The sequence below is a fragment of the Chrysoperla carnea genome, chromosome 1 (genome assembly GCF_905475395.1).
Source record: "Chrysoperla carnea chromosome 1, inChrCarn1.1, whole genome shotgun sequence".
NCBI classification, from domain to species: Eukaryota; Metazoa; Arthropoda; class Insecta; order Neuroptera; family Chrysopidae; genus Chrysoperla; species Chrysoperla carnea.
Window position 1 is genome coordinate 48,277,772 of NC_058337.1, and position 27,766 is coordinate 48,305,537.

The window sequence follows — 27,766 nt, forward strand, 5'->3', positions numbered from 1 at the left end:
AATAAATTTCAAACAAATTTTTTTATGAAGCTGTAAATGTAATAATTATTGCTGTAATGTATGTATTGTATAATAAATAATTGGTTAATTAATATTTAGAGTACCTATATTATTTATATATATTATTTTCATAAGAATTTCATTTTGCTAATTATTATTAAGTCCTAAAACTTATTTAAAATTACATAAAACTTTTTTTTATTTATTAAGTATGGCATTGAATATAACTTTAGTATACGTATATAATATTCGTTTTAGTAAGGAGTAAGGAGGTGGTAGTAGGAGTCAGTAACGAAAACAACAACAGGCTTACATATCAGTCAAATCAATAAATGCGTCTGATTTGGGATAGACGTCACCAAGTAATGTAATTTATACTACGTCACTTGACAATTTTATCGAAATATCGTATTTATTAAAATAAAAAAAAAGGCACAACCATAAGACAATTTCGATTTATTGATTTTCTGTTGTCTATTTTTCCTTTTTAATATTCATCACCTTCATCAACTTCGCCTTCAACTGAATCAACACCAACTTCTTCATAATCTTTTTCCAATGCTGCAAGATCTTCACGTGCTTCGCTAAATTCTCCTTCTTCCATACCTTCGCCTACATACCAATGAACAAATGCACGTTTTGCGTACATCAAATCGAATTTATGATCCAATCTGTATTTGAAAATGTATACTCAATCAATATTTAAATAATTAAACCTTTTGGTTTTATTTGCGTATTTTGCCAAAAAAAATACCGGGAGTTTGCATTATCAATGTATTCCAAAAAGAAAAATTAATACTTGAGAAAAATAGCTGTGAAATGAAAAATACCTGAGAAAAAACAACTCAAACCAAAACTAATAATATCGAGTTTAGGAAAAAATTTCAAGGGGCAAAGTTTAAAAAAAGCTACTCCAGGGATCTGCAGTTCCGATACTATGGAAGTGCGGTAAGATTTTTGAAATGAAAACTTCTTTGGATACGTTGAGCATTTTTGAAACGGATGGACCTATTTTGATGAAATTTTGTGTGCGTGTGTGTGTGTGTTCAAGTAGATGAGAGGATAGTTTAGATTCACAGTTCGCTTCACTACAAAATGTTTTTGAGGGTTCTGCGCCAAAAAATTAAAACCCAAGAAATAAATGGTGGAAACGCATATAAAAATTATATTACATAACATCTTACTATTCAAATGTATTTATTTGCGCTCCCACCATATTAATCTAGACTTGTAAACAGCTATTTGAATAGTATTGAGGTATTATTTAACAGCTATTTAATAGTATTGAAGAATAGGTATTTATTAGAGATATATGCGAGCTCAGTGACGTTTTCACTTCCGTCGATAGTCCCCATCACTGACTATATTTTTTTAATGAATAATTGAACAAAGTGATAAACATAAAAAGATGCATTATAATTTCCAATACTTTTTTGGCTGAACAGTTTACAAACCTAGCCCATGCTTCAGCAATTGCAGTTGTATTACTCAACATACAAACGGCACGTTGTACTTTCGCTAAATCACCACCAGGTACTACTGTTGGTGGTTGATAATTAATACCAACTTTAAAACCTGTTGGACACCAATCAACAAATTGAATTGTTCGTTTTGTTTTTATTGTGGCAATTGCAGCATTCACATCTTTGGGAACAACATCACCTCTAAATAAAAAAAAAGCAACAATGAATTAGTATTGAACCAAATTTTTAGTTTATACAAGTCAATTAAAATACTCAGCAACCGGCCATATTCTAGAGAAATTCGATAAAAAATGAATTCAGGGTCATTTTTATTGAAAACAAAATATTGGCGGTTATTGCGTAATCCCTTATTTATCTTTAATTACCTGTACAGCATGCAACATGCCATATATTTCCCATGTCTTGGATCACATTTCACCATTTGATTAGCTGGTTCAAAGCATGCGTTTGTTATTTCAGCTACAGTCAATTGTTCATGATATGCTTTTTCAGCAGATATTACCGGAGCATATGTTGCTAATGGAAAATGTATACGTGGATATGGTACTAGATTTGTTTGAAATTCAGTTAGATCAACATTCAATGCGCCATCAAAACGTAATGATGCAGTAATTGATGAAACAATCTTTAAAGAAAGAAATATACAATTAAAGAACTGATCTCGAATAAATGGGAAATCAAATATTGTCTAATCAATAAGTAAAAACATCGGTGTCAGACAGAGAGCTGTGGTAAACATCTTTCTCATTCTTGATCTGAACTGTCTGTACATTTAGCTGCTGTATTTTGAAATTTTTAAGCCAAATATTGCTGATTTGCACTCTTATAAAGCAAAAATTCTAGATTTTCTCCACCTTAGATCGAAATCTGGACCAGCCATGCGCAGAAATGTGATAAAATTCTTAAACCTTCAGATGCTACATTTTTATACAATCAATTCGTGTATACTACAATGTAAGATCAAAATTTTATTTCAACCTTCAATTTTTGCACCCACCTTGGTTCACCCTTGCACTTACTCGATTCAGAGTATCTCTTATTGTTGACCATGAAGATTAGGTACTAATAAAAGGTTAGCAAATGTATAGATTAGATAGTACTTACTTGGCCAATAAGGCGATTTAAATTTGTATAAGTTGGACGTTCAATATCTAAATTACGACGACAAATATCATAAATGGCTTCATTATCAACCATAAAGGCACAATCGGAATGTTCCAATGTTGTATGTGTTGTTAAAATTGAATTATATGGTTCAACCACGGCAGTAGAAACCTAGTTAAGCGATATTAAGAAATTTAGCTAGTTTAATTAACATCATAAAATATAATTAATTTAAATAATTACTTGTGGTGCTGGATAAATAGAAAATTCTAATTTAGATTTTTTTCCATAATCAACACTCAAACGTTCCATCAATAATGATGTAAATCCTGATCCAGTACCACCACCGAATGAATGGAACACAAGAAATCCCTTAAAAAAGTAATTTGTTTAGTTGATTATATGATTCTTTACAATAATTTATACAAGTGCATACTTGAAGTCCAGTACATTGGTCGGCTAACTTTCGTAAACGATCCAAAACTACATCAACTATTTCTTTGCCAATTGTGTAATGCCCACGTGCATAATTATTTGCAGCATCTTCTTTCCCCGTAATTAATTGCTCTGGATGAAACAATTGCCTGTATGTTCCAGTACGTACTTCATCTAAAAAAAAATAGTCCTATTAAAAATTGTTATTCATCTTACAAAAAAAAAACTTAGGAAGAAAAAAAGTATTTCTTTAAATATATTTAAAGTAAGGAAATGCATTTTCTTCTCTTCCAAGATGCACCATAAGCTCAAAATTGACGATTATCTCTATTTCAAATGGGAAGATAATTGCATAACAAAATTATTTTGTCTGGCTATCGATAAAAAGGGATTGGACAAAATAATTATCGTATTAAAATAGCAACAACATAAACGGATATTCGTCAAGTCTAGAACTACGAGTATTTCATCTCTCATTTGAAGAAGTTGAATGGAAATTGAACCACCTTATATTTGGGCTTAGTATAATCTCGGGTGTTTTGAACATTTGCAGTTGATACTCTTGGCTGTGTAGTTATGGCGGTATGCATCCATCAGTCAAAATTTGCCAATGACGCTGGTTGAATAAAAAGTACAATATTTATCCTCCCCAACTAAAAAAAATTGGGGAAAAGGGGAAGATCTTTTGTAAGTCAATTGTGACATTATTGATATATTTAATTGTTATTGGAAATTATTTTTGCTTGTTAAATCTCATTTAAAACTAGCTTTCATCAAAATATGGTAGCATGTCAATATAATTCATATGTATTTCATTTTGAATTCACACTTTGGATGAAACAGGTGGTACTGAAGTCATGTGAATGCGACCCCTGTAGCCCACACGACTAACTTCCCAGAGGGGGAAAAAACATTTAAAAAAATGTCTTGTTAGCCTTCATAGATTATTCTTCGAACATGTACTGCAGCTTATGCTGGAACGATCATTATCTCCATAGATAAATGATATGTTTTATCCACTTTTCAGATTCTGTTTATTCAATTTTTTACAGTTTTTTTATTACCATTAAAAAACGGCTAAACTAATTCTGCTTTCAGTTTTTAAATACGCGATTACGCGTCGAATAAGCTCAGTCACGTGTTAATGTCATAACCGGTTCGCGAGATAATCGAGTCGAAAATCCGAACGAACATACGCACATACGTACACACACACACACAGACATCACATTGAAAAGGTTTGATTCGGATATTGCGACCTTGATATCGCGGAAATATGTAAAACTGGAGATTTTGAAAATCGACGCCATAACAATAACTTCCCCTGGAAAGTTAATATATTTCCTAATGAGACTTTAAATATTAAAAACTTATTGGTCAATTTATATAGATCACCAGGTATAAATTATCGCTTATAGAAAAACAACAAGTAAGAAATCTATGAATACGAATCCATATGATTATTACATCGGACGTAAAGGATATACCAATTTGTCGAACAATAACAACCGTAGTATGTTACCTATTATAATAATAAAAGAAAATTACACAGCGTGTGTTCCGATCGACTTCGTTAAAACTTAAATACAGTGGTCATTATTTTGATTTCCTGTAATATATTTACAATCAAGATAAACTTTTTATTCGCCTTCTTCTTATACATACATATAGTGATACTATCGCGTTTATATAATGTAAATTCAACAAATACTTTTTAAATGGAGTACCAACACAATATTATTATTGTACAATTGAAATCAATATTAGAAAAACAATCTTAAAAGTCGTTGACCTCAAGCGAAAAACTATTTTTCATATATGAAAAATAATCAAGTAATAGTGTATTATACTACGAGACGTATTATATAACAAGAAATACTCTATTATATATGACATTAGGGTTCAGTTCAGTGTACAAAAAATAGTGGAGAATATGTTACCAATATGTCTCTCGACACGAATGTAAAGAACCATTTGCAAGAACGTATATATATACATTATACATATATATAAGGACGTGAAACCTCCTATGTAGAGTACACAACGACCGAGGATTAGACCTCGTCCAGATAGGCGCCTATTTTCCTACTACCCTCTCCACTCAAGTTTCACGCTCTTGGCTACATTCGAGGAACAGAATTGAAGAAACTGTGCCTCGCATGTAGGTCAAGCACATGGAAACTGGGCTGACATATGACGTAAAAAAAATTCCTACTCTAGTATGGATATAGTAATTTACTTTCAAGGCTCTCAGGTGACCATATCAAAAAAAAAATGTTGGTATCACCCTGTAGTTATAACAAAGCTTGGCATCATTTGATTATCAAATCTATTGTTTAAAAGAAAAATTCTGGTTATTGTGTGAAAAAATTGAATCTTACTGCTTATTGTGTTGGCGCAGGAAAATGCAAATAACTGACGTAGCATTATGATGCAAACGAGAGGACACAAATCACAGACGGAGGAAAATACGCTCACCAGCATAGAGTTTCGACTAGATACAAAAATGGCATAATTTCAGATACCTGTATCTCATAGAAAAATGATTCAATCTTAACTGTTCGTTCGAAAACATGTAGCACAAATCCAACTTTTTTTAAATGCAACTGAAATTATTATCCGCTGCCACTTTGCATCAAGGGCTGAAACGGTGGGAAAATTTTATCTATTTTTTTAATGATCTTAAATAGTGTAAATGCCAATATATCCATTGACAGGCTTATTATTTTCTCTAGAAAAAGCACTAATCACCGTTACGTCAAGCTTTTCAATAAATAGACAAACTAAAACAAAACAGAAACTCGTGTCGAAAAAAACAAAACTGCAAATTTTTACAAACTTTTTGAAGACAAGAATGGCAAGGTAAAGGCCATTATAGTTTCAGTTTTGCTTCAGTTTTGTTTTTGTTTTTCAACATAAAATTGTATTGTCCGTTTAGTGGAAAACCGGCATTAGTTGATGATTATGATCTATTATTTCATTATTCTTGAGTTACATGGAACCTAATCGACCAATTATTAAATTATGTAATTTTTGGTCCAAATTCTGTACTTGTAATGTACTGTTGGCATGTTTTTACGCGAACTTTATAGAAAAAACTTTTAGCTTTTAGTATGATGTAGGATGTCCAGTAAATATTATTTTAAGCGATAATTATTCCAAAAGGTGTAGCATTTTTTAATTGTCAAAAGTATCAATTTCGCTTTGACAATGTCAAGTGCTTTTTCTAGAGTAAAAAACAAGCTTGTCAACCATATTATCGGTTTTCGCGAAAAATAAGTTTTACACTCGTCTTTCACAATTTTTCCAACCCATTCAAACTTTGATGTAAAACGGTAGGGGTTGATAATAATTCAAGAGCTGTAAGTAGTGAATATTATATTACTTTTCTTGGCGATGCAGGTATCTGAAATATCGCAAATTTTATTGATAATTGGACAAAATTCTGTACAGATAAATGTAGTATAATTCTTCAGCGGTTCCTCAAAAATTTCATTCCAGCCGTAAACGTAATACCAAACTGCCTTCAAGACAAGGGGCAACCAACTCATCGTTAGACTTCGGTAATATTTTTTGGATTCAAAAGGTTACAAACAAGCCAATACTGAATTATAAATCTCTCAGCAAAGTATTTTTCTCACAGCGTAGGAAGTTCAATCGAAGTAACAGTAACCACATGCTATTCTATCATCATAAACCTAACCGTTTCTGAGATATTTAGTACACTTAGTTGTTAAGAAATAACGCCTGGAGATGAGAAACATAAAAACTTTACGCCTGGAGAGGAGAAACTTTGAAATTTGACTTAAAAATATCATTTTTTCTAGTTTCAAAATTGAAATATCATTTCTTGTCGAATAGATGATTCATATTTAATTTTATATATTCTGAACCTCTATCCGTGTAATGCATAATGGTCATACTACACCGATTCTATATTATGTGTTATATGGCTGTTATCTTGCTAATTTAAATATTAGGATATACATTAATTTCCTTTACATCTTGCGTGAATTTCTGCTAAAAAACAACAGAAGGAAAGAAGTCATATATGTATCGCGTGTTTGAATTTATTTACGAATTGTAAATAAGGTCATTTGCTCGCAAACACCATAATAAATCTTACTCGAAAAAGGATTTTTTTATTAAAGAATATAGAATAAAGGTAATATACAACCAAAATTTTGGCAATATATCAGAAAGAATTATATAAATGACTATAATTTAATGTAAGTACGGTAATATACGTCAAAATAAAAAATAAGAGTATTTCTTCTACTTTATCTGTTTTAGTGAAGGTTGTTTTTTTTAACTTTATACGTAGTTCGAAAATAAAATAGAAATTAGACACATAAAAATAATGTTAATCGCGATGATATTGGGTTAATATGGAAAGATAATTTTATATAATTTGCGTTTAAATATTATTTTGCACTTTAGTGCACTGCGGCTCGAATAAGACGTAGTTTGCATGATCGAAAAACGATAGGTACATGACTATACTTTTTACCAGTGTGTTTTGCTATTTTAGCATAAATTGACCTACGCTAAAATAACGCTTGTGTATCAATTTTTATGATTTTTGTGATCACACGTATGAATAATTTTTGAGACAATATAGGATTTCACTAGATTACACTGATAAACCACCCGCTAAGGCTCAAAATCATATTTATACATAAATAGAAATAAATTAGCTTTCTAATAAAGCCGATATCGTGGTAGTTAGCATTATTTGAACGTTAGCATTATTTGAACGCACTTTTACTTATTCCACATGGAAGTAATTGGAGTATACCCGTTTATATCAATTTTATTTTAATTTAAAATTAATGTGTGACTAATTTCTTTGTTGGTTTATTCATGATATTTCCTTAATTAGTTTTCCTTACAGCAGACTAATGACCTAGAAATATGTTTCCCACAATTTTCTACTTATATAATAACGTTTTGTAATTTGTGTCAACTTACCTACAAACTATTTATAAATTTTAAAAGGTTAAAATAATTTTATCAGTTTTATCATCACGCGAAAACTTTAATTGTTGATTTTCTTAAATAGGCCTCGTTATCGAGCACTCGATATTTTATTTCTATAGCTGAAATAGCTTCGTTCTCTGTGCTTTGCGTTAAATCGAAATATGGGGAATTTTAATGATAACTTAGTGATGACCAACCGTCTTTATTTTTAGGAGTGAACCCCATGTCATTTAACATCATAAATATTAAATTTTCGTGAAAAATAATTATGAAAAAAATTTAAAATCTTTCTTACAACTTTTGCTCCAAGTTTTGCATATTTTAAAAATATTAGTGTTTAAAAATATGACTATGAGGCTGGAAACGAATTTTCAATAGTACGACTATAATTTACGCATCCAATTGACGGATTCGTCAAGAAATTGAAGAAAAAACATTGTTTACCTCTTAATTTGGTTTCAAAAAAATATTTTTAACAATATTTTGGCATCATTGTTTTTACTGACATACTTAATTTAATTGCTAAAATTCAAGATAAGGGCCACCTCCTTGTCAAATTCTATAAAAGAATCTTATTTCAGCGAAACTTATTTTCTCTTTTCCACTTTGATCTAACTTTTTTTCCGGCGTTATTATTATACTAATTACATAGAAATAAAACTTATCCTTACCTACTACGGTGGGTTCAAGGTCAATGAAAACAGCACGTGGCACATGTTTTCCTGCTCCAGTTTCACTGAAGAAAGTATTGAATGAATCGTCGCCGCCACCAATTGTTTTATCAGATGGCATCTGACCATCAGGTTGAATTCCATGTTCCAGACAGTATAATTCCCAACAAGCATTTCCAATTTGTACGCCAGCTTGGCCAATATGAACAGAAATACACTCTCGCTGTAATTAAATAAAACAAAAATTATTTCTTATTCTTAAAAAAAAGTCTTTTGGTATAATGTCAGCTATAGTCAAGTTCATAAACACTTGCTGCCACACATATTGAAATCATACACACTTAGCTGCAAGCTTTAAGGTGTTTTTCGTTTATTTTATTAACAAAACGGGCAGGGATCGTTTTTCTTGGTATCAAAAAATTGGTCATAATTTAATATATTATTAAGTTTGTTTTGAACAAAATCTGTAAAAAAGTTTTTGAGATATGATTTAAAATATGTCAGTTTTAATCAATTCGTACATTTATCCTATACAAAAAGTTCCAAATTTGATCACGACTATCTTTTTGAATTTAGCAATTTTCAAGGGTTATTCTTAACATCTTCTCAAAATTTTTTTTCATTCTGTAAAAAATGGATTTCTATTTTTAATAGTTACAATAAAAAATAGTTATATTAGTATTTGACCATGTATGCACATTTTCAGGGATGATTTTCAAAGCCAAAAAGATTGTCTATAAACTTTAAGTCTTGAACGCTATGCATAGTCACAAATAATTGAGTTAGTTTAAATAGTAGGTGATACAGAAATTATTTTTTCGTGTTTCTCGAAGGTTTTTTTTTTTGCCTGCATACGTTAAGGCTAAGCTATTAACAGTAAAATCCATTTTTTTAAATAGTTGCAAATGTTGCAAGAATTGAAAAATGGTTGTGTTTTTTACATTATACTATAGTTTTCAACCACTTCAACATTTACAAACTTCCTGCAATTTATTTCACATATTGTATTGTAATTAACTTTTTTTTATCGATCGACAAAAAAAAATTATCGAAAAACACAAATCGAAAAATTTAATTTCTATAAATTTGACAAACAAACCACAGTGAGTGAATGGAAAATCTGAATGTGATTTTTGTTTCAAAACAGTAATAGGCTATGGTACAATGTACCTTAAATTTAAATTTGGTAAGGCAGTCGAAAAAATTACACAAAATCTATGTGAAGCTAAATCTATGGTGGAGACAACGGATAGACATATATTTTGCAAGTGGGGTCAGTATTAAATTAAAAGTTTTTAGTCCTAAATTAAACAAGTAAAAACCAATAATTGATTTGATTAATTGTTGAAATACCATGTATAGACAGAGTTGATTAGACTGTCACATTACACATGCATACATGTCACACATACATAACAGATATTCCCATATAATACATACTATACAATTTACACCTAATTTGCGCCCTCAGGGGTAAACAGTGATGTTTACGAAAAAAAATTTCAAACCAAAGTTGTTTATTTTTTTATAAGAAACATTTTTTACATTTATTACTATCTCTAACGGTATACAAATTGAGTCCTACGGACCTTAACCTATGCTGTTCATTTACAAACTCACTTTTTACGTCATAAGCACGCTGTAAAAATTTCAGCTTAATAACTCTTTCCGTTTTTGAGTTATCATGTTGTCAGACGGACAGACAGACAACCGAAAATGGACTAATTATGTGATTTTATGACCACCTATACCAAAATTTTTTTTGTAGCATCAATATTTTTAAGCGTTACAAACTTGGGACTAAACTTAGTATACCTTGATATATATTACATATATAGGTACATGGTATAAAAACTTAAATTCAAAAAAATTAAGAAAACGCGAACAGTTTTTAATTATGACGTATTGAATGTTCAAAGCGTTCGGTTTTCGATATATATTTGGTATCTCTATTATAAGAAAGCATGTTTAAAGCGCTTTCGAACATTTAATTTGATATATCAATCAAATTTTTTTGTTACATTATGCACAACGTTTGCTATAGAAATGAAACTTGAAGTCACATATCAGAAGTTTATAAAAACAAGTAAGAGATTTTCTTATAAAATGCATAATAAATAAATCTTGAAATTCATATTGCAGAAACACACACAGTTGATGACTAATTTTAGATATTCAAGATATTGACCATTTATTTATGTTATTAATCATAGACATTTATGTTATATATGGTTATTTATATAAAAGAATACTACAATCTTTGCAATAATATCAAATCAAAACCGTGGCCTGAAATAGATTTTATTTTATTATAATAAATAACAAATGTTCATATTTTATAAATGAATCATTGTTTACAGACGCAAATTAAAATAATGATTTAATTTTTCCTAATATTATTAAATTATTTTTAATTTTTTTTAAATTTATCTTCAGCAACTTAATTAAGCGACATCAATAGAGTTTATATATGCTATACTTGTTTAGATTAAGGTTGTGTTAGTGAAGTCGCTTATGGCTATTTTACTAGCCACTTTGAAAAATATAATGAACGGATCTCGCTGGCACCTTTTTTTTGTACAACTGCAATGTTTATAAGTTGAAATTAATTTTAAATCAGTTCACTATCGGAAAGCCCGGCAGATTACATAAAATATTTGAATATCCTGTGTTCTTTTTACCTGACTGTCAAGGAGTGGTTATGTTTTTCTCGCGTACCTATATCTTGTATGTACGTATATATATTTGTTTGAAAATTTCTTTATCACCTCGTATCTTCTAAATGGCTCAATGTATTTCTACATTTTTGCTATCATTATATTTGTCTCAAAAATCAATGTGTTCTTATATAGGTGTTTGATAAAGCAAAACAAAATGGGGGATTTTTTTATCGAAATAGTAATACGTTAATAAAAAAAGAAATTAACAAAACCTATCGAGTAGAGTGTCAAAATAAAGAAAATTAAAAGGGGATTACAAAAATATATGTATATGTATAAGTTATATGTTTAAATTTAAAAGGAATAATTAATTGGTTTAAAATTTTCAATATATGTAGTATAATAAGAGGGTTTTTTTAGTGCTAGGACACCAAAAAGTCTAAAAAGTCTCAAAGTTCAGTAGTTAACGACTTTAGCAGTCAGGAGTACAGGACTCATTAAAAACTAAACCGGCCAATACTGACGCAGTCGGGTTTTTGAGTTATTTATATTTTTATGATAGTAACTATACTGAGCAATATCTAATAAGCAATCAACAGCGGGAATGAATAGCTCTTTAAGAGATGGAAAATCATGGTTGGTTTTTAATATAATTTTTTATTTTATAATAGGCACAATTTTACAATTAAAAGTGTAGATATAGCATTTCTAAGCGATGAATTGACATTAAAGAAATTTGGACCTAAATAGGATCAGTTTTATATTATAACAATGCTTGAATTATTATTCTAAGTTATATCGAATATTTGTGGATAGTAGAATATAATCTGTTTCGAACGTTTTGGCAATAAAATATTTACTCACAAGATATCGATATTCTTCGAATATAACTAAGAACTTTATTAGTCACAAATTATTTAGAACTCTCTTATGACTAGCAAAGACTAATATGATAACAAAGTGGAAAGTATGTTTCACGTCAAAACCACTAACCACAAACCCCTTAACTGCAGTATATTTAAATTTCGCTTTAATTTAGTTTAAAAATCAGTCAATTAAAATATTTCATTTAAAATTGTTGATGAATGCAATAATTATCTGGAACGACGAAATAAACTTAATACAGTTATTGTGTCTAAAAACGCATAATTAGGTCATCGTACTTAATGAATCATGTCTCTGATTTTAGTAAAACTTGTTTAGAATAATTCATTATTTCATTAACTTTTTTATACTTTATGTTACTTATGTTTTATGAAGGGTAACCTTGTTGTTTAAAAACAAAAGTATTTAACACGGTTTCAATTTTCAAAACTTCGAAATATGGTCATCAATTTACTCTAATGTTAAAAGTTCAGATTCACTTAGATGGTGTAAAGATCATGTAAGGATTTTTTATTTCAATTTGAAGTACATATATAGAAATTATGCCCAAAATTGATTTGACTAAATTTTAAAATTTTTCATGACTCATTCAAATTTTTAGTAAAATTAACTTTTTATACCATGTATATAATATACAAGGCATACTAAGTATAGTCCCAAGTTTGAAACGCTTAAAAATATTGATGCTACCAACAAAATTTTGGTATAGGTGTTCTTAAAATCTCCTAATTAGTCCATTTTCGGTTATCGTCTGTGAACACGATAACTCAAAAACGAAAAAAGATATCAAACTGAAATCAAAAGATATCAAACAGCGTACTGAGGACGTAAAAAGTGAGGTCGATTTCGTAAATAAGCAACATAGGTCAATTGGGTCTTGGGTCTGTTGTTTGTTTTCACTTGTTTAACATAGAAAATATGAATCTGTATTAAAAAGAGAGGTTATTTAAAATTTAAGGGGATCTTTTCGCCGCCAATGTTAATTAAATAATATTAAATTACAAGGAAAAGTAATTTTTTAATAATAGTTCAAGTATGTATCTATCGCATAGTGAAGTTTAAATCATACTTTATCGTGTAAATTTTTGTGAAATATTGATAAATAAATTGATAGTCTTACAAGAAAGTAAGACGCTACAAATTTTTCTTGAATTATACTACCAATTATCAATTAGATAGAGTGAGAGGAAGTAGTTTGGAATAAATGAATATTTTGTCCTTTGAAAAATATATCCTGAAACTCCCTATATATTAAATCCGTCTAAGGTATAAGTGTAGATTACATATTAACAATTTTACTAGTGAAAGACAATGAATACAATTTGTAAAAAAAAAAAAATTACAGTCTAGTGAACTGTAAATTTAATTTAGTTAAAGAAGTATTACAATTACATTCAACATATATAAAATATAAATATACACAACATAAATTATAATTCTTCTTCTTGTGAATTGATAAATATTACCTATATATAATGTCTCAAATTACAGCATATCATGATGAATATCATTTTACTTAATTTTTAAGAAATGAATAATATATGAAGTAGTAAATTTAATTTAATCCATACTTTTTAAATTAAATTTAATACTTACTTATTACTTCACTGATTTTATGAGACTTAAGTTAGTTCCATAAAGTATTATACTCTCAAGTGAAGGGGACAGAATTGAAGAAATAAAATTTATAGTTAAAGAAGTCGAGTCGGTATTAAATCGGACAATAAATAACTAGTAATGACTAAATTTTTTTGAGTCTTTAAGCGGCTTGAGCAAAATTAAGGTACTTCTTGATTAGATAAAGAACTGATAATCGTAGGTAGCTATGAATCCAATGTAAATACAATATTACGTTAAAAGAAACATTAGAAATATGGTTAGCGTGTTATGTGTTAAAGTTTTCATAATTAGAGTCATAAAAAATAATAAAATATTAGTTCATTAATTATATAATACTAATTACATAAAATCATAAAAATTTTAGCCTAACACAATTATTGAATTATAGTCAAGAATTGTATTTCGACGATTTTGTTTGTTTATATTAAAAGAAATCATTAAAAATTCAATACTCAGAAACAAATGGTAAGAAGTTTGAAATTATCGAAAAGGTTGAAAAATGGAATAAAATTTTTGAATTCTTTTAAAAATTTTTAACCCTTATGATTAAACAAACGGCAAATGTCCTGCCGTATATTATGATGAAATTAACTTTTTTTAGAAACAACATAAACGGTAGACGTAAAAAACGTTGAAATACCAAAATCGAAATATAAAAATATGAAACTCGGTTTCTAAGTTCAACACCTAATCCACAGTTCAAATTTTATTTTTCTTTTTATCAAGCTTACCTTTACCAACCATCCAAATGAGAAAAAAATCAACGAAATTTCGATTCAGTATAAGCTTACAGTAGGTATAAATATTATTTCACGAAAGTAGGTAATTTAATAAATTTTATTTGTAGAATGTCAAACCAGCTCACCGGATAAATAAATTGTCCGGTGGATAATTATTGATATCTAACTATAACTGATGTTTGAAGTGTCAAAATGAATAAATTACACTTAAAATTACACCGGAGTTCAATTTCCAGCAATGGTATGTAAGTTTTTTCAGTTCTTCAATGTTGTTTCTTAAATTATAACAAAATAGTCGAAAAATTAAAATTCGTACTCTCAAATTTGTGTAGGTGTATTTATCAAAAATGATAATAAACATTTTCAATATGGTACAAGAAAATTGCAAAAGTGATTTTTGTAAGATTTCATAAATTATATTCTAAACAATAATTTTCTTCAAACAATTTTTTTAAAGACTAAAATGTAGAGCGATATATTTAAGATTTTAACCTGTTTAACATAAGATTATGAATTTTTTCAGCAAATAATAGTAAATTCGAAATACTTGTCATCAAATCAAATCTAAGTTGAGCATATAACGACAATAAATTTTAAATGTAATAATTTAATTTGCTTAATCAGAAAGTTAAGCGCTAATCAACTCTGACCCTTACCGATTATATCCACGAGTATTATTTTTTACTTGAATGGTCGAAATGCTATTCGATATATTAGATTGTCTCAGTTTAAAACTTAAATGAACCACGCTGTTGGTGCGTGTATTTGCGTGTACGCCTAATAATAATATATAATTACAGTGCAACCTCGATATAACAAATCTGAAGGGAACCAGTAAATATTCGTTATATCAAGTAATTCATTAAACTGAGGTTTGTAATATTGAGGTTAAGTTGGTCTAAAATTCGTTATAAAGAGGAAAAAAGTGTCGGAACCTCTCGCGACATGAATTACATACTATGGAGCATACTAACTGTCATATATTGGTGGGACTTTATACGTTATATAAAGGTTTTGAATTGACGAATTTCGTTATTTAGAGGTATTTAAATTTTTTATTATAGTTGAAAATTCGTTATAAAGAGACTGTTCGCAAAAAATATTCGAAATGTAGAGGTATATTTTATATAAACTCTTATGGACAATTCAAGGGGATTGCGAAAAATTTGTTAAATCGAGGAATTCGTTATATTGAGGTTCGTTATATTAAGGTTGCACTGTAATACGTTACCTATCAAATTAATACATCGTATAATAATTATTTATTCATATATCAAACTCGTTAACAAATTTATATATTATCGAATAGCAATGTGAATTATTTTTAATTCATTTCCTGAGGAGAAAAGTTACAGAAATCCGAGTCTGTACTGTAATTGAGTTTGAAATATTTTAAACCAACCTTTTCGGGGTATTTCGAACATCAACTGTTGAATTACTGTACAAAAATACGGGAAAAGAATGTATAACATTTTATCCTAACTTATTATAAATGGGAAAGTAACTCTGTTTGTTTGTTATGTTTTCACTCCTAAGCCATTGAGTCAATTTTGATTAACTTCGGTAGGGAGATAAGTGGGATCATGGAGGAGGGATACAGGCTACTTTTTAACACTAAAGAGTCCGTAAAAAGTACCCTTAAAACTACCCTTAAAACTACCCTTTTAACGGTAGAATGGCGATGTTTTTTTCAAGTCTACGCGTGATCAAATAGAAATTAGTCAAATTAACAGAATACTTGGAAAAATTTTAAGATCTAGGTCGCCACCCCCCAAAAAAAGGAAAAAAAACTTCCTAAATGTATCTTTTTCTACTATATATGCTACTATGATTGCGGTTTTTTTGCATTCAACGTGAAATTCCATGAAATTTATGGTAATAATCGAACTTTTCAACAATTATTTAAATGAATTCTTCTTCAAAAATTCTTTAAATGAATCAGTAAGTGAATCAATTAGTGAATTCATTGAAATAAATCATTATTGCAAGTGAAGCTGCGGGTGAAAGCTAATTAGATAGATATAATTTATTTTTCTCATTCAAATTATTTTCTTCATTAATTAGCCCTGAAAAACTCTTAAATAAATAATTAAACAGGGTTAAAATTGCGAAAATCTAATTTTTTTAATAACTACATTTTTTATTATACCAGTAAACGCTTGGTACTCCTTCCTTTTGAGAGTGAAATTCAAAGAAGCTCAGACTGTTAATAGTTTTCCAATTTTAAAAATTAAATAAATTATTTTACAAACAAAATATATTAGATAGGTGATAGTGTATACGTTATCCCTATATAGACCTACACCAGATTTTTACTTAAAATTATGTATTTTTGAATCGTATATAATATACGATGCCCAATAAGCGTGTTATTATTTATTTAGGACTATGCTGATGAGTGTTTCTTAAATTTTTAAAATGTAAGTAAAATTATAATTAACGTAACGTTAATGTTTACAAAAAACGATAGAAAACGTAATTATAGTTGGATAATTTTCATTTCATGTTTGTTAATATTTCAGGTATGGCACACCTAAATAAATATACCTGTACTTATTATTTTAATAATTATAAGTAACATTCACGTAAAGTGGACATATTAATTAATATAATTAATATACGTAATTATAGTTTTATCTTACAGGCAAAGAAACGAAGGAATAAAGTTCGAAAAATTTAAGCAGTAAGTCGGTTTTGAATGCGTGTTTCGGCTTTCAATTCTTTAGAACGTCAAGAAATTTTATGACCTAATTTGATTGATAAGAATTTAAAAATATGCAACTAGCATAATTAATATACATTTTATACTTGCATTTTAAATTGTAAATATTAAATTCACAATTCGATTAATAGTGATGAAAATGATTTGAAACTTGTAACTCGGGGTTTTTTTGGATCACTGAACACGAATATTGTTGCAGAATTGGTTTTAGAGGTATCTAGTACTCAGGATGAACGGTATTTCCGTCGCCTCCTGGAGTGTTCGAGAAATCCATCATTGAATCACTTCAAACTCGTTACTGGGGGATTTTTGGTGTCGCGGGGCACTAAGTACCTCTGAGACCAATTTTGTCACGATTTTCGTGTTTAGCGATCTCTTAAACCCCCCAGTAACGAGTTTGAACTGATAATATAAAGAATTTTCCGAAAACTTTAGGAGACGGCGGGGTACCGTTTACCCTTGGCACCAGGTACTTTTTAGACCAATTCTGTCGAGATATTCATGTTCGATGACCCCAATAGCCCCCGTGTAACAAGTTTGAAATCATTTTCATCACTATTAACCGAATTGTGAACTGGGGTCAATGTAATTATAAAATGTATATTAATTATGCTAATTGCATATTTTTAATTTCTTATCAATCAAATTAAATCACAAAATTTCATGGTACTCTAACGAATCGAATGCCGAAAACCGCATTCAAATCCGACTTACTGCTCAAATTTGCCGATATTTGGTCTATTTTAGGGTAGTATAAACAAAGAAATAGTTCCAATAAATAATATTTCTATTAAATTTTTTAAATAATTTTACAAATTTTTTTTTTGTAACTTATAAATAGATATTGTTACACTACGTCTAAGTATTAGACACAGTCTTATAATGTACTTAAGTATGCTTTACTTTTTTTTTTCTCTCATTTGTGTTAAAAGATTAACAATTTTTTTAGGTATTGAGTCTTCGTAATGGTGGAAGCGCAAGGAATTTAATTTCCAGAAATATATATTAGTTACATTTAATCTATGCGTATCTGTAACATTGTCGTATTATCGAGATGGTACAAAGCTAAAGTTATACGATAATAGGATTTGGTCTTTCTTAAGAGTAAGATTTTAAAATCGCAAATGTCTTTGCAAATATTGAACTTAAAGACAAAATGATCAAATGATACATATTGTAATAAAATTAATTTTTTGCATTTGTGCCAAGGAAAATTTACCCATTTTTCTTAAAACTAGAATCCATTACAATAATATTTTTTGAAATAATAAATATATGTAGTTTAAAATTTTATGTTTCATCCCTTCTATCCAAATAAATTCTTCAATGTCCCTACGACATGGACAATATTCCAGCCCAAAGAAATTCAATTTAAAAAAAAAGAATTTAAAATGATAGTTTAAATTATTTTAAATAATAAGTAATAAATTAAAATTTACAAAAATATTTTATTTAATAATTAATAATAATTTTATTATATATTATATTATTTATTTTAAAATAATTTTATTAACTTACCATTTTTAAAATAAAAATTTGCACAAATTACACAATTTAATAAAAAAAATAATTTAGTTTATAAAAGTAGTGTCTGGTTATGAGTTCTATAACACTTAGAAAGGTTGTTATCACGATGCCGGCAATGGAGCAACAATGACGACGAACTAATCAAACCCAAATGTACTTATATTATTTTATTCATTACCTTATAAATTGTAAACCCCACTCCGAGGTTTGTAACATGGTAAATTCATATATATGTATCTACACATTCCGGTAAACGATTTGTTACGCGCAGGGACGATATGTTTTAATAACATTAGTATACTGTCTGGAAAATTTTTGTAAAAGTGAAAATTTACATTATGTAAAAAAACAAAAGGTTAAAATCGTCGTTTCCATATGAAGCTATTTCGGTAATGTGTTGGTTGAAAAACAAAGCTCCGTTTTGCCTGACAAATTTTTTAAGAAAAGTCTTAGATTAAAATTTTGAAACTAAATTTTAAACCTAAAATATTTTTCAGGTACGGAATCCTAAACTCGCACTTGAAACGTATCTAAGAACACTCTCCATTAAATTACCTTTCAAACAAAACAAAACAAAATCCACATCGATTCATCCGTTTAAGCGCTACCATGCCACAGACAGAAACACAGACAGACAGACACACAAAGAGGTCAAACTTATAACACCCGTTTTTTTTTTTATTTCGGGAGTTAAAAATAGTACTTCAAAGTACTTTTTTGATGGAAAGATGGACGAATTAGCAATAGACCCCTTTGTTTACTATCTAACCATGTTTTGCTATTCAGCCATATATTAAAAGCCTTCCCGAAATTCTTTTCATTTGGGGGGGAGGGGGCTATATCTACACCTTTATTGCGGTTGAATTTTGGTGAAATACGCAAATATACAGGACGTCTTTATTCATTCTTTTTTTTAAAAACATACTTTATACAGAACATGTTAAAATAAAAGGTAAAGGGAGGTAAGCAGCTATCCATCTCGCACGGCCTTTCCTATGCGCATCTCAGACTAATATAAAAACTTGACGCTAAAAAATTAATTTTTTTTGATTGCAACGTTCGTATATTGTCTTCTCTGTCACTGTCCAGCTCTTATCATGAGGAGATGGGCTCACTTGAGCCAATCTTTCTTTGAAGACCTTACCAACCTGAAGTGCGTTGATGGACTAGTCCTGGGGGAAATGCCAACCTCTTTTTCGGTATCACAACGGACCCTATGGTCTAAGTGTGTCCCACTCCAGGGCAGTCACCATAACCTAACCATGACAACATTGAAAAAAAACTAAATAAAAATGTACTCATAATTTTTGGTCTGGTAAATTTAATAGTTAAAATATTTGTGCATTCGATTTTAATAACAATCTATTTGTGATTTATATCTGCTAGACATGATCATCGCGTGATGATGTCACTAAAAATATTCACGGAAATGATATTATTTGATTGAAGATACTGTCTGTCATCAATTCAATGTTTTATATACATTGGCATTTTAAAATTTTCCCTAAACTATAAAATAACAAACGCAAACATAAGAGCCAAAATAGTTTTATACCATGTATATGAAATATACAAAAGTATACTAAGTTTAGTCCCAAGTTTGTAACGCTTAAAAATACTGATGCTATGAACAAAATTTTGGTATAGGTGTTCATAAAATCACCTAATTAGCCCATTTTCGATTGTTTGTTTGTCTGTTGTCTGTATGCCCGTCTGTATTTTTATAGCATGTTGAGGACGTGAAAATGAGGTCAAGTTCGAAAATGAGCAACATAGATCAATTGGGTCCTGGGTCCGTAGGACCCATCTTTTAAACCGTTAGAGATAGAACAAAAGTTTAAATGTAAAAAATGTTCCTTATAAACTTTTGTTTGAAACATTTTTTCGTAAACGTCACTGTTTACCCGTGAGAGCGCAAATTGTATAGTATTATATGGGTATATCAGTTATGTGTGTATGTGTGACATGTATGTGTAATGTGACAGTGTAATCAACACTGTCTATACATGGTATTGCAACAATTAACTCAATCAACTATTTGTTTTCACTTGTTAACTTTTATTTCGAAGTACTGGAAAATTATTACAAAACATTAAACAGAGTGAAAATATTAAACATAAATTATTATCTAGAGTACTAATTTCCAAACTTTATTGTACTGAGACTTTGCCGTTCTTCATTCATAAATGATTCGTGAAATTTATCATTTATTTTATTCAATTATTTTTCAAACAACAAGTATCAAGTTAACTACCACAATTATTGTATTCATTTAAGGATGTACGAGTGCCAGGGCAATTTGGGATAAAAGGTTTCATTTTTTATACCATGCATATGAAATATACATAGTATATTAAGTTTAGTCCCAAGTTTGTAACGCTTAAAAATAATGATGCTAGGAAAAAAATTTTGTCATAGCTGTTCATAAAATCACCCAATTAGTCCATTTCCGGTTGTCCGTCCGTCCGTCCGTCCGTCCGTCCGTCCGTCCGTCTGTGGACACGATAACTCAAAAACGAAAAAAGATATCAAGCTGAAATTTTTACAGCGTACTCAGGACGTAAAAAGTGAGGTCAAGTTCGTAAATGAGCATCATAGGTCAATTGGGTCTTGGGTCCGTAGGACCCATTTTGTAAACCGTTAGAGATAGAACAAAAGTTTAAATGTAAAAAATGTTCCTAATAAAAAAATAAATAACTTTTGTTTGAAACATTTTTTTGTAAACATCACTGTTTACCCACGAGGGCGTTAATTAGGTGCAAATTTTATAGTATGTATTTATATAGGAATATCAGTTGTGGGCGTGTCTATTTAAAAGTGAATATCTTTTGTTATTTACGTGACGTCAAAAAAACAAACATTTGCGCATCAACACTGTCTATACATTTTTGTATGTGTTATGTGATAAAGAAATCAACACTGACTATGCATGGTATTTCAACAATTAACTCAGTCAATTGTTTCTTTTCACTTGTTTTATAAGAAGTTTGTATTTTTTTTTATGTATTTTAGACATATTCTGTCAATTGAGTATGAAAGTAGGTTTTGCGAAGCTTCCAAAAAAGAAATAGGGGTAAAGTCTACGAATCGCCTCCTCCGAAACGAAATGAAAAAAATGAGCAACCCAAACTAGTTACTATCTTATGCTCAATAAGGATCTATTTTTTCATTTCAATTTTCATCGCCAAAAAATAACTTTCTATTAAAAAAATAAAAAAATAAAAATATATATTGACATATTTTTAAATTGACTCAATTATCTCTTCTAACATATATGGTTATTTAATTAAATTCAATTAAATAATTATAAAATAATATTTATTTTTTTGTATTTAATTGAATTTAGTTATTATTTTCTTTTTAAATTCAATTGTGTAGGTGAAGTATTATTAACTAATAATAATAAAATCTTCTTTATTTGTATTTTTTTTTTTAAATTTTGAAGACCTCTTGCATAGTTTTATTAGTGCTTCAAATTATTTTAAATTAAACGAGATTCATAAATCACCCCAAATCTTTTTTAATAATAGCTTTTTATTCATTCGCTTTAATCTCTGTCTGTCTGTCTATTTGGTATAGACTTGTATTTGAAAAATAAAGAAATTTCTTTTAAAATAGAAAGTAAGCGGTGGTAAACTGATCTTTCCATCGCCTTGACCATATTTGATATATCCTAGTCGTCTTAAAAGTGACCTAAAATCTCGTGTCTGCGCCGTAACTCATTCAAGGTCAAAGATCACAAAAATTAGTTTTTCCCAATTATCTCGATTCCTATACCTCCAATGATGTTAACTCAAACAAAAGTTGCAGAGTTTGATGGGGAACATCATGTTCTGACATCCAATTGAACCTAGTTCTTCGAGTTTCTTTAATACCCAATTTAGATTCCAAACAGTAAGAGATAGAATAACACTTCAAATTAGAAAGTTGATCTCCACAAAATAAAAACTAACTTTTTTCATCTAACCTGTTTTTTTTAAAATGGAAACTTTCGGAGGAAATGCGAATTAAAAATTTGTCATCTTGTAGCATTTAGCCAAATAGAAGACATCCGCTTGTGAAATAGAAGAATGGTTAAAGCATCAATCAATGTTAAGTTCGTCGTGATTTAACAATACACCTCAAGATACATTGATTTTTCTAAAAATTGCTACAACAAGCCTCTCGTTCCACTAAATATAGTATCAAAAGAAGTAATTTTCTATTTATCGCAAATTGATTGGATAAAGAATGAAAAATTGCAAGTTTTTAAAAAATTAAAAATGTTTGTACAAGGTTGTATCTCACCTAAAGCTTGATCCATAACTGAAAATTGACAAAATATATGTTGAAATGATTTAAAAATAAGTAAAAAACTAAGTAAATGAAACAAAATGTTTAATTTTTTTGGATTTTTCTACTTTATTATTCTGCAATTAAATTCCTGAATAATGCGAATTAGGTTAATTTTAGAGAAGTACTTTTTGAGAATCTCAACTATTTTCTTCTACTCCAGCCTCAGTTAATGAGAAAAATATTCCAGCTACCATATTACACAGTCTCGGGTAATTGTATGTTGACCTCAAAAAAAAAGTTTACCCAAATTTAAAGGATATAAACATTCTATTGAAAGTTCATTAATCACAATATTTTACGAAAAAATTAATTAGTTATGTTATATACCTAATCATCATTTATTATTTTTGAAACTGGTTTCCATTTCCCGCTAATGAAGTATTGGCGCTTGTTTAACAGTCAATTAATTATATTTTTTTGTTTAAATAATTTCTTCTATTCATTTCTAACCATGATCATTAATTGTATTTACCTAATTAAAACAAAAACAAGCACCGGAGATTTGACCTTTGTGATCAGATTAATACTTTCTGATACAACAATTTCAATTTTATAAAAAAAAATACCTCACAATATTCTCCCTTGCTCTCATGATCCTCATGAAGCCCCCTTGATTCATTCTCCCTTATACATCAAACTGACTACAATTATACATTCCCAGATTTACAGTCCCATACCTTTAGACCTAGCAAGAGATCTTAATATTCATAAATACTTGCGCATTAAATGTTTTTTAACTTTTTCATAATTGTTTTTATAAGAGAAATGAGATTTTGATTAGGGTCTTCTTTTGTTATAAAAAGAAGAATTGATCCGTAATTTCACTTTTTGTACCGCTCTTTTTCGAGATATTCAATTTTATGCATACGGAGGCTAACTTCACACTGATCTTCGCATTTTTTTACGCAATTTTATAGACACCAATGAAAGGGTACAACTTATAATCGATTGGTCCAGACTATAAAGGGAAGAAAATTAAAAATTCAAGGTAAGATGCAAAAAATGTACCAACCTCTTTACACGTGTTGCAAATTTAGTTGAATTTGGCTATAAAACTTTATTTCTTAAAAAAAAACTATAAAAGTGAGCTAATGGATCATTTTGACTTTTTCGTAAAAAAAAAACAACCGTGGGGAGGATATTTATGGGAGATAAGTATATGGTAAAGGGGAATTTTGGATGTGCTACTTCCTGCGATGCCCGTACTGGTATAACACATATTCCATTTGAAACACATATTAAAAGAGGAATCTTCCAGAATATCAAGGCAATCCAACTTAAAATGAAACGTGGAAGAAGTAAAATATACCGCATAGTGCATTCGTTAGTACCCGGCTAGTTATAAACTTTTTTAATAGTTTACTAATAAGTATAGCTTTCCCTTTTCACACTCGTTTTTACCAAAGAACGTAGTCATGGGGAGGATTCTTGTATCGGGGGTTAATTTTTCCCACTCTTCATTTGAAGTTGGAATACCATATTTTTATTGTTTTTGATATTCAAGAACAATCCTCTTGTAATTTGTATCTTTCAAATAGCATATTTTGTATCCCAGAATCAACGCCACAGGAAGTAGCATATCCATAATTGTGCTTTACTATGTAATTGAACTCTTATGAATATCCTCCCTGCGATTTTTATTACAAAAAAACAAAAGTTAAAAGCCATATTACTTTTACAGTATAGTAATTTTTCTAAAAAATTAAATGTTTATAGTTGGATTCAACTGAATTTGCAACATGTTTACAAGTATAATGGGATTGGTATATTTTTTACTCCCTACCTCGTATTATTAGTATTTTTTTCACTTTATATTCTGAAATAATCCTGTATTAGTCGCGCCCTATCAAATAAAATTGCAGTATAAAAAATGGGGCGGTACAAAACAGTGAAATTCTGGAAGAATCCTTCTTTTTGCCAGTAACATCGTACCATATGGCTAAAATCTAGATCAAGAAATGCGAGGGACAACTTCACGGAGGTGGCTCTTGAGCCCGTTAATATTTTAATAAAACACTGGTTTTTTCCAACCATTATCTTTCTTCTTGATTTGATAGGATAAAAATTGATCAAATTAAGAGTATTTGAAGATCAATTTTGGATCATAAGAAGTAAAAATCATTATGCTTGAATTTTTATGCTTGTACTTGCCCTTTGTGGGCAGGTACTCTCTGGTTCCTCGTTCGTTTTATTCTGACAATATTGGTATATATTCCTTCGATTTTTATATTCTCTGTTATTAAATACTTGAATATCGAATAATGTATAGGTACATTATGTAATTGTATCGCATGACTCATAATCTCACTAAATACTCAAAAAATACTCTTCCTTAAATGACAAGCCTATTTGATTTGAATGGTTGAAAAGAGATAATTGAAAGAACAATTTACAATAAATAAACAAGATATTGTCTTAATATTTTAGACGATTAAAGCCAAACCTTATCCGGTTATACATACATGATACGTAATCATATAAAAAACAAAAACAACAATAATTATGAGTATAATTAAATAATTATTTTTATCATTACATTTTGATGTGTAGGATGGATTCCATTACCAATCAAATATATTATCTTATTAAAAATGTAATAGATCTTCTTTAAGCGCCACTTTTTTATTGTTAAAAGTTTTTTTTATATAATTTGCTAATTAGGGTATGATGTAGTACCTAGAGTCTTATGTACCTTGAATCTTCTGCAATTTCTCGATAGAAATTGCCATTTGCTGGACAGCATTTGTATTGAAATGAGGGTATTTGGTACCTATTTTATGATGCTTCCTTCATACTCTTCCGAAGTAGCACGAAGTCGGGTGAGGTACTATAATGTGGTTGAGATACTTTTAGTATCAGGCCTGTCTTCGCTTCACCTTTTTCTTTTAACCGAGTTAAAAACAACACGAGGCACCCAGATTATCGTGGTTATTTTTGTAGTTAAATAGATATTGTAGCTTGTATAAAGCATTGTTATTAAAAAATTCTTGATATTGATAAGAGTTAATTTCTTAATAAACGGTTTATCAATAAACAAAGTATTTTTGCTGTTAATTTTATTTAAAAAGTTATATTTTTTATTGTAATAAACATGAAGATAATTGTACTATAGCTGTAGGCAGAGATAGTAACCGTAGCAGATGTTGCCACTTCGATGAGAGCCATAGCAAAACTATTTTTGAAACTACGTAGGGGCGCAACAATTTTTTATCTGCCTCTGGTTATGAGTGCTTCACTTCGGCTAACTTCGGCAAGTACATCCCGACAGGATACTCTGCAGGGAATATAGATCAGGGGTGAGAATAATTGAAATTAATTGTCAATGACTCAATGTGGTTTAGTTTTCATCCTTAATCCAACAATTAAAATTGTATAGAAAAATACTCCTTTTCTCTATATTTCTGCAACAATGTGCTTGAATTTCGCCAATTATTTCTCAAACGAAAATTAGGCTTATCAAAATCAACTATTGCAATTTTGGTCAAGTATGGATTATTTTTCCCTAGAATTTAGTATTTACAATATAAGTATAAGTAGGTAATAACCAGGTAATCGTGTGTGTCCTACATAGGAATGCTTCAGTATTAATTTACTCTAATTTCCGCTTAATATTTATATTTAATAATAAATACTATATGTTAATTTATGTATATAACATTTATTATAAAATAGGTAGGTATATTGCAATAGGTCAATAATAATTAATTTTTTTCTGTGAATTTTAACTGAAGATTATTCTCATTTTCGGGATGAAATAAAAACTTCTTACCAGGAAGTTAAAGTTAGCTCAAATTTTTCTACTCTTTCTTTTACCATTGTAGGAGTAGAAAATTTTTAAAATATTAAAAAAGAAATACATGAAATCACACAAAACATGAAAATGAACACGCAACAAACTTAACATAGTCTATTATTATCGATAATAAATTGAGCGAAGACAATAGACGGAAAATCGTGTGGAAATGGGGTCAATACACTGATCATGAAAAGCACTATTTTGGTATGCTTTGAATTAATAAAAATATTTATTTAATATTCCTATAACGGATTGAATGCAATATAATCAATTCAACTATTTAACATCCCCTAATACCTATTTATGATTACCTACACATTTTAAAATACGTCAAATACCCGTATTGTAAAGGTAAGTTTTCCAATTTGTTTTGAATAAAAGTTTCCCTTTTATTTCAATATTTAGACAATACATATAGACGAATAATTTTAGAAAATAAATGCTAAAATGAAGAATTTTTTAGTGCCTCAATCTTGCTATGGGCCAAATAAGGCCAATGTTATATTCCATTTCTGAAGTGATTATTGAAAATTTTAAAACCTTGAAAATATGCAACAAAATGGGCCAGAAACGCATATTCGGAGATTTTCGGGGTCACTGATCACTATTCGGAAGTCAGAATTTCGATATAATCCCCCTGTTTGGAGTAATTTGCCCCGCTGTTCCTAAATTGTAATATTCTGTAAAGATTGAACAAAATGGACCAAAAAAGTATATTCGAAGGTTTTTAGAGTCACTGATCACGATTCTGAATTTAGAATGGGATATACTCCAAGTTCCTGGGGTTATTTGCCACTCGCTGGCCCA

General features: G+C 29.3%; 1 protein-coding gene across 1 annotated transcript; it reads right to left on the reverse strand.

Moving 5' to 3' along the window:
- Positions 1-155: 155 nt before the first annotated feature.
- LOC123305062 (tubulin alpha-3 chain) lies at positions 156-18,964 on the reverse strand. The gene is made up of 8 exons (XM_044886666.1): positions 18,820-18,964; positions 8,675-8,897; positions 3,025-3,197; positions 2,832-2,960; positions 2,589-2,759; positions 1,850-2,109; positions 1,455-1,664; positions 156-671 (listed from the first exon to the last, which is right to left on the reverse strand). The coding sequence occupies exons 1-8, from the start codon at positions 18,820-18,822 to the stop codon at positions 488-490; spliced, it is 1,353 nt and encodes a 450-aa protein (XP_044742601.1). The 5' UTR covers positions 18,823-18,964; the 3' UTR covers positions 156-487.
- Between the last annotated feature and the right edge of the window lie 8,802 nt (positions 18,965-27,766).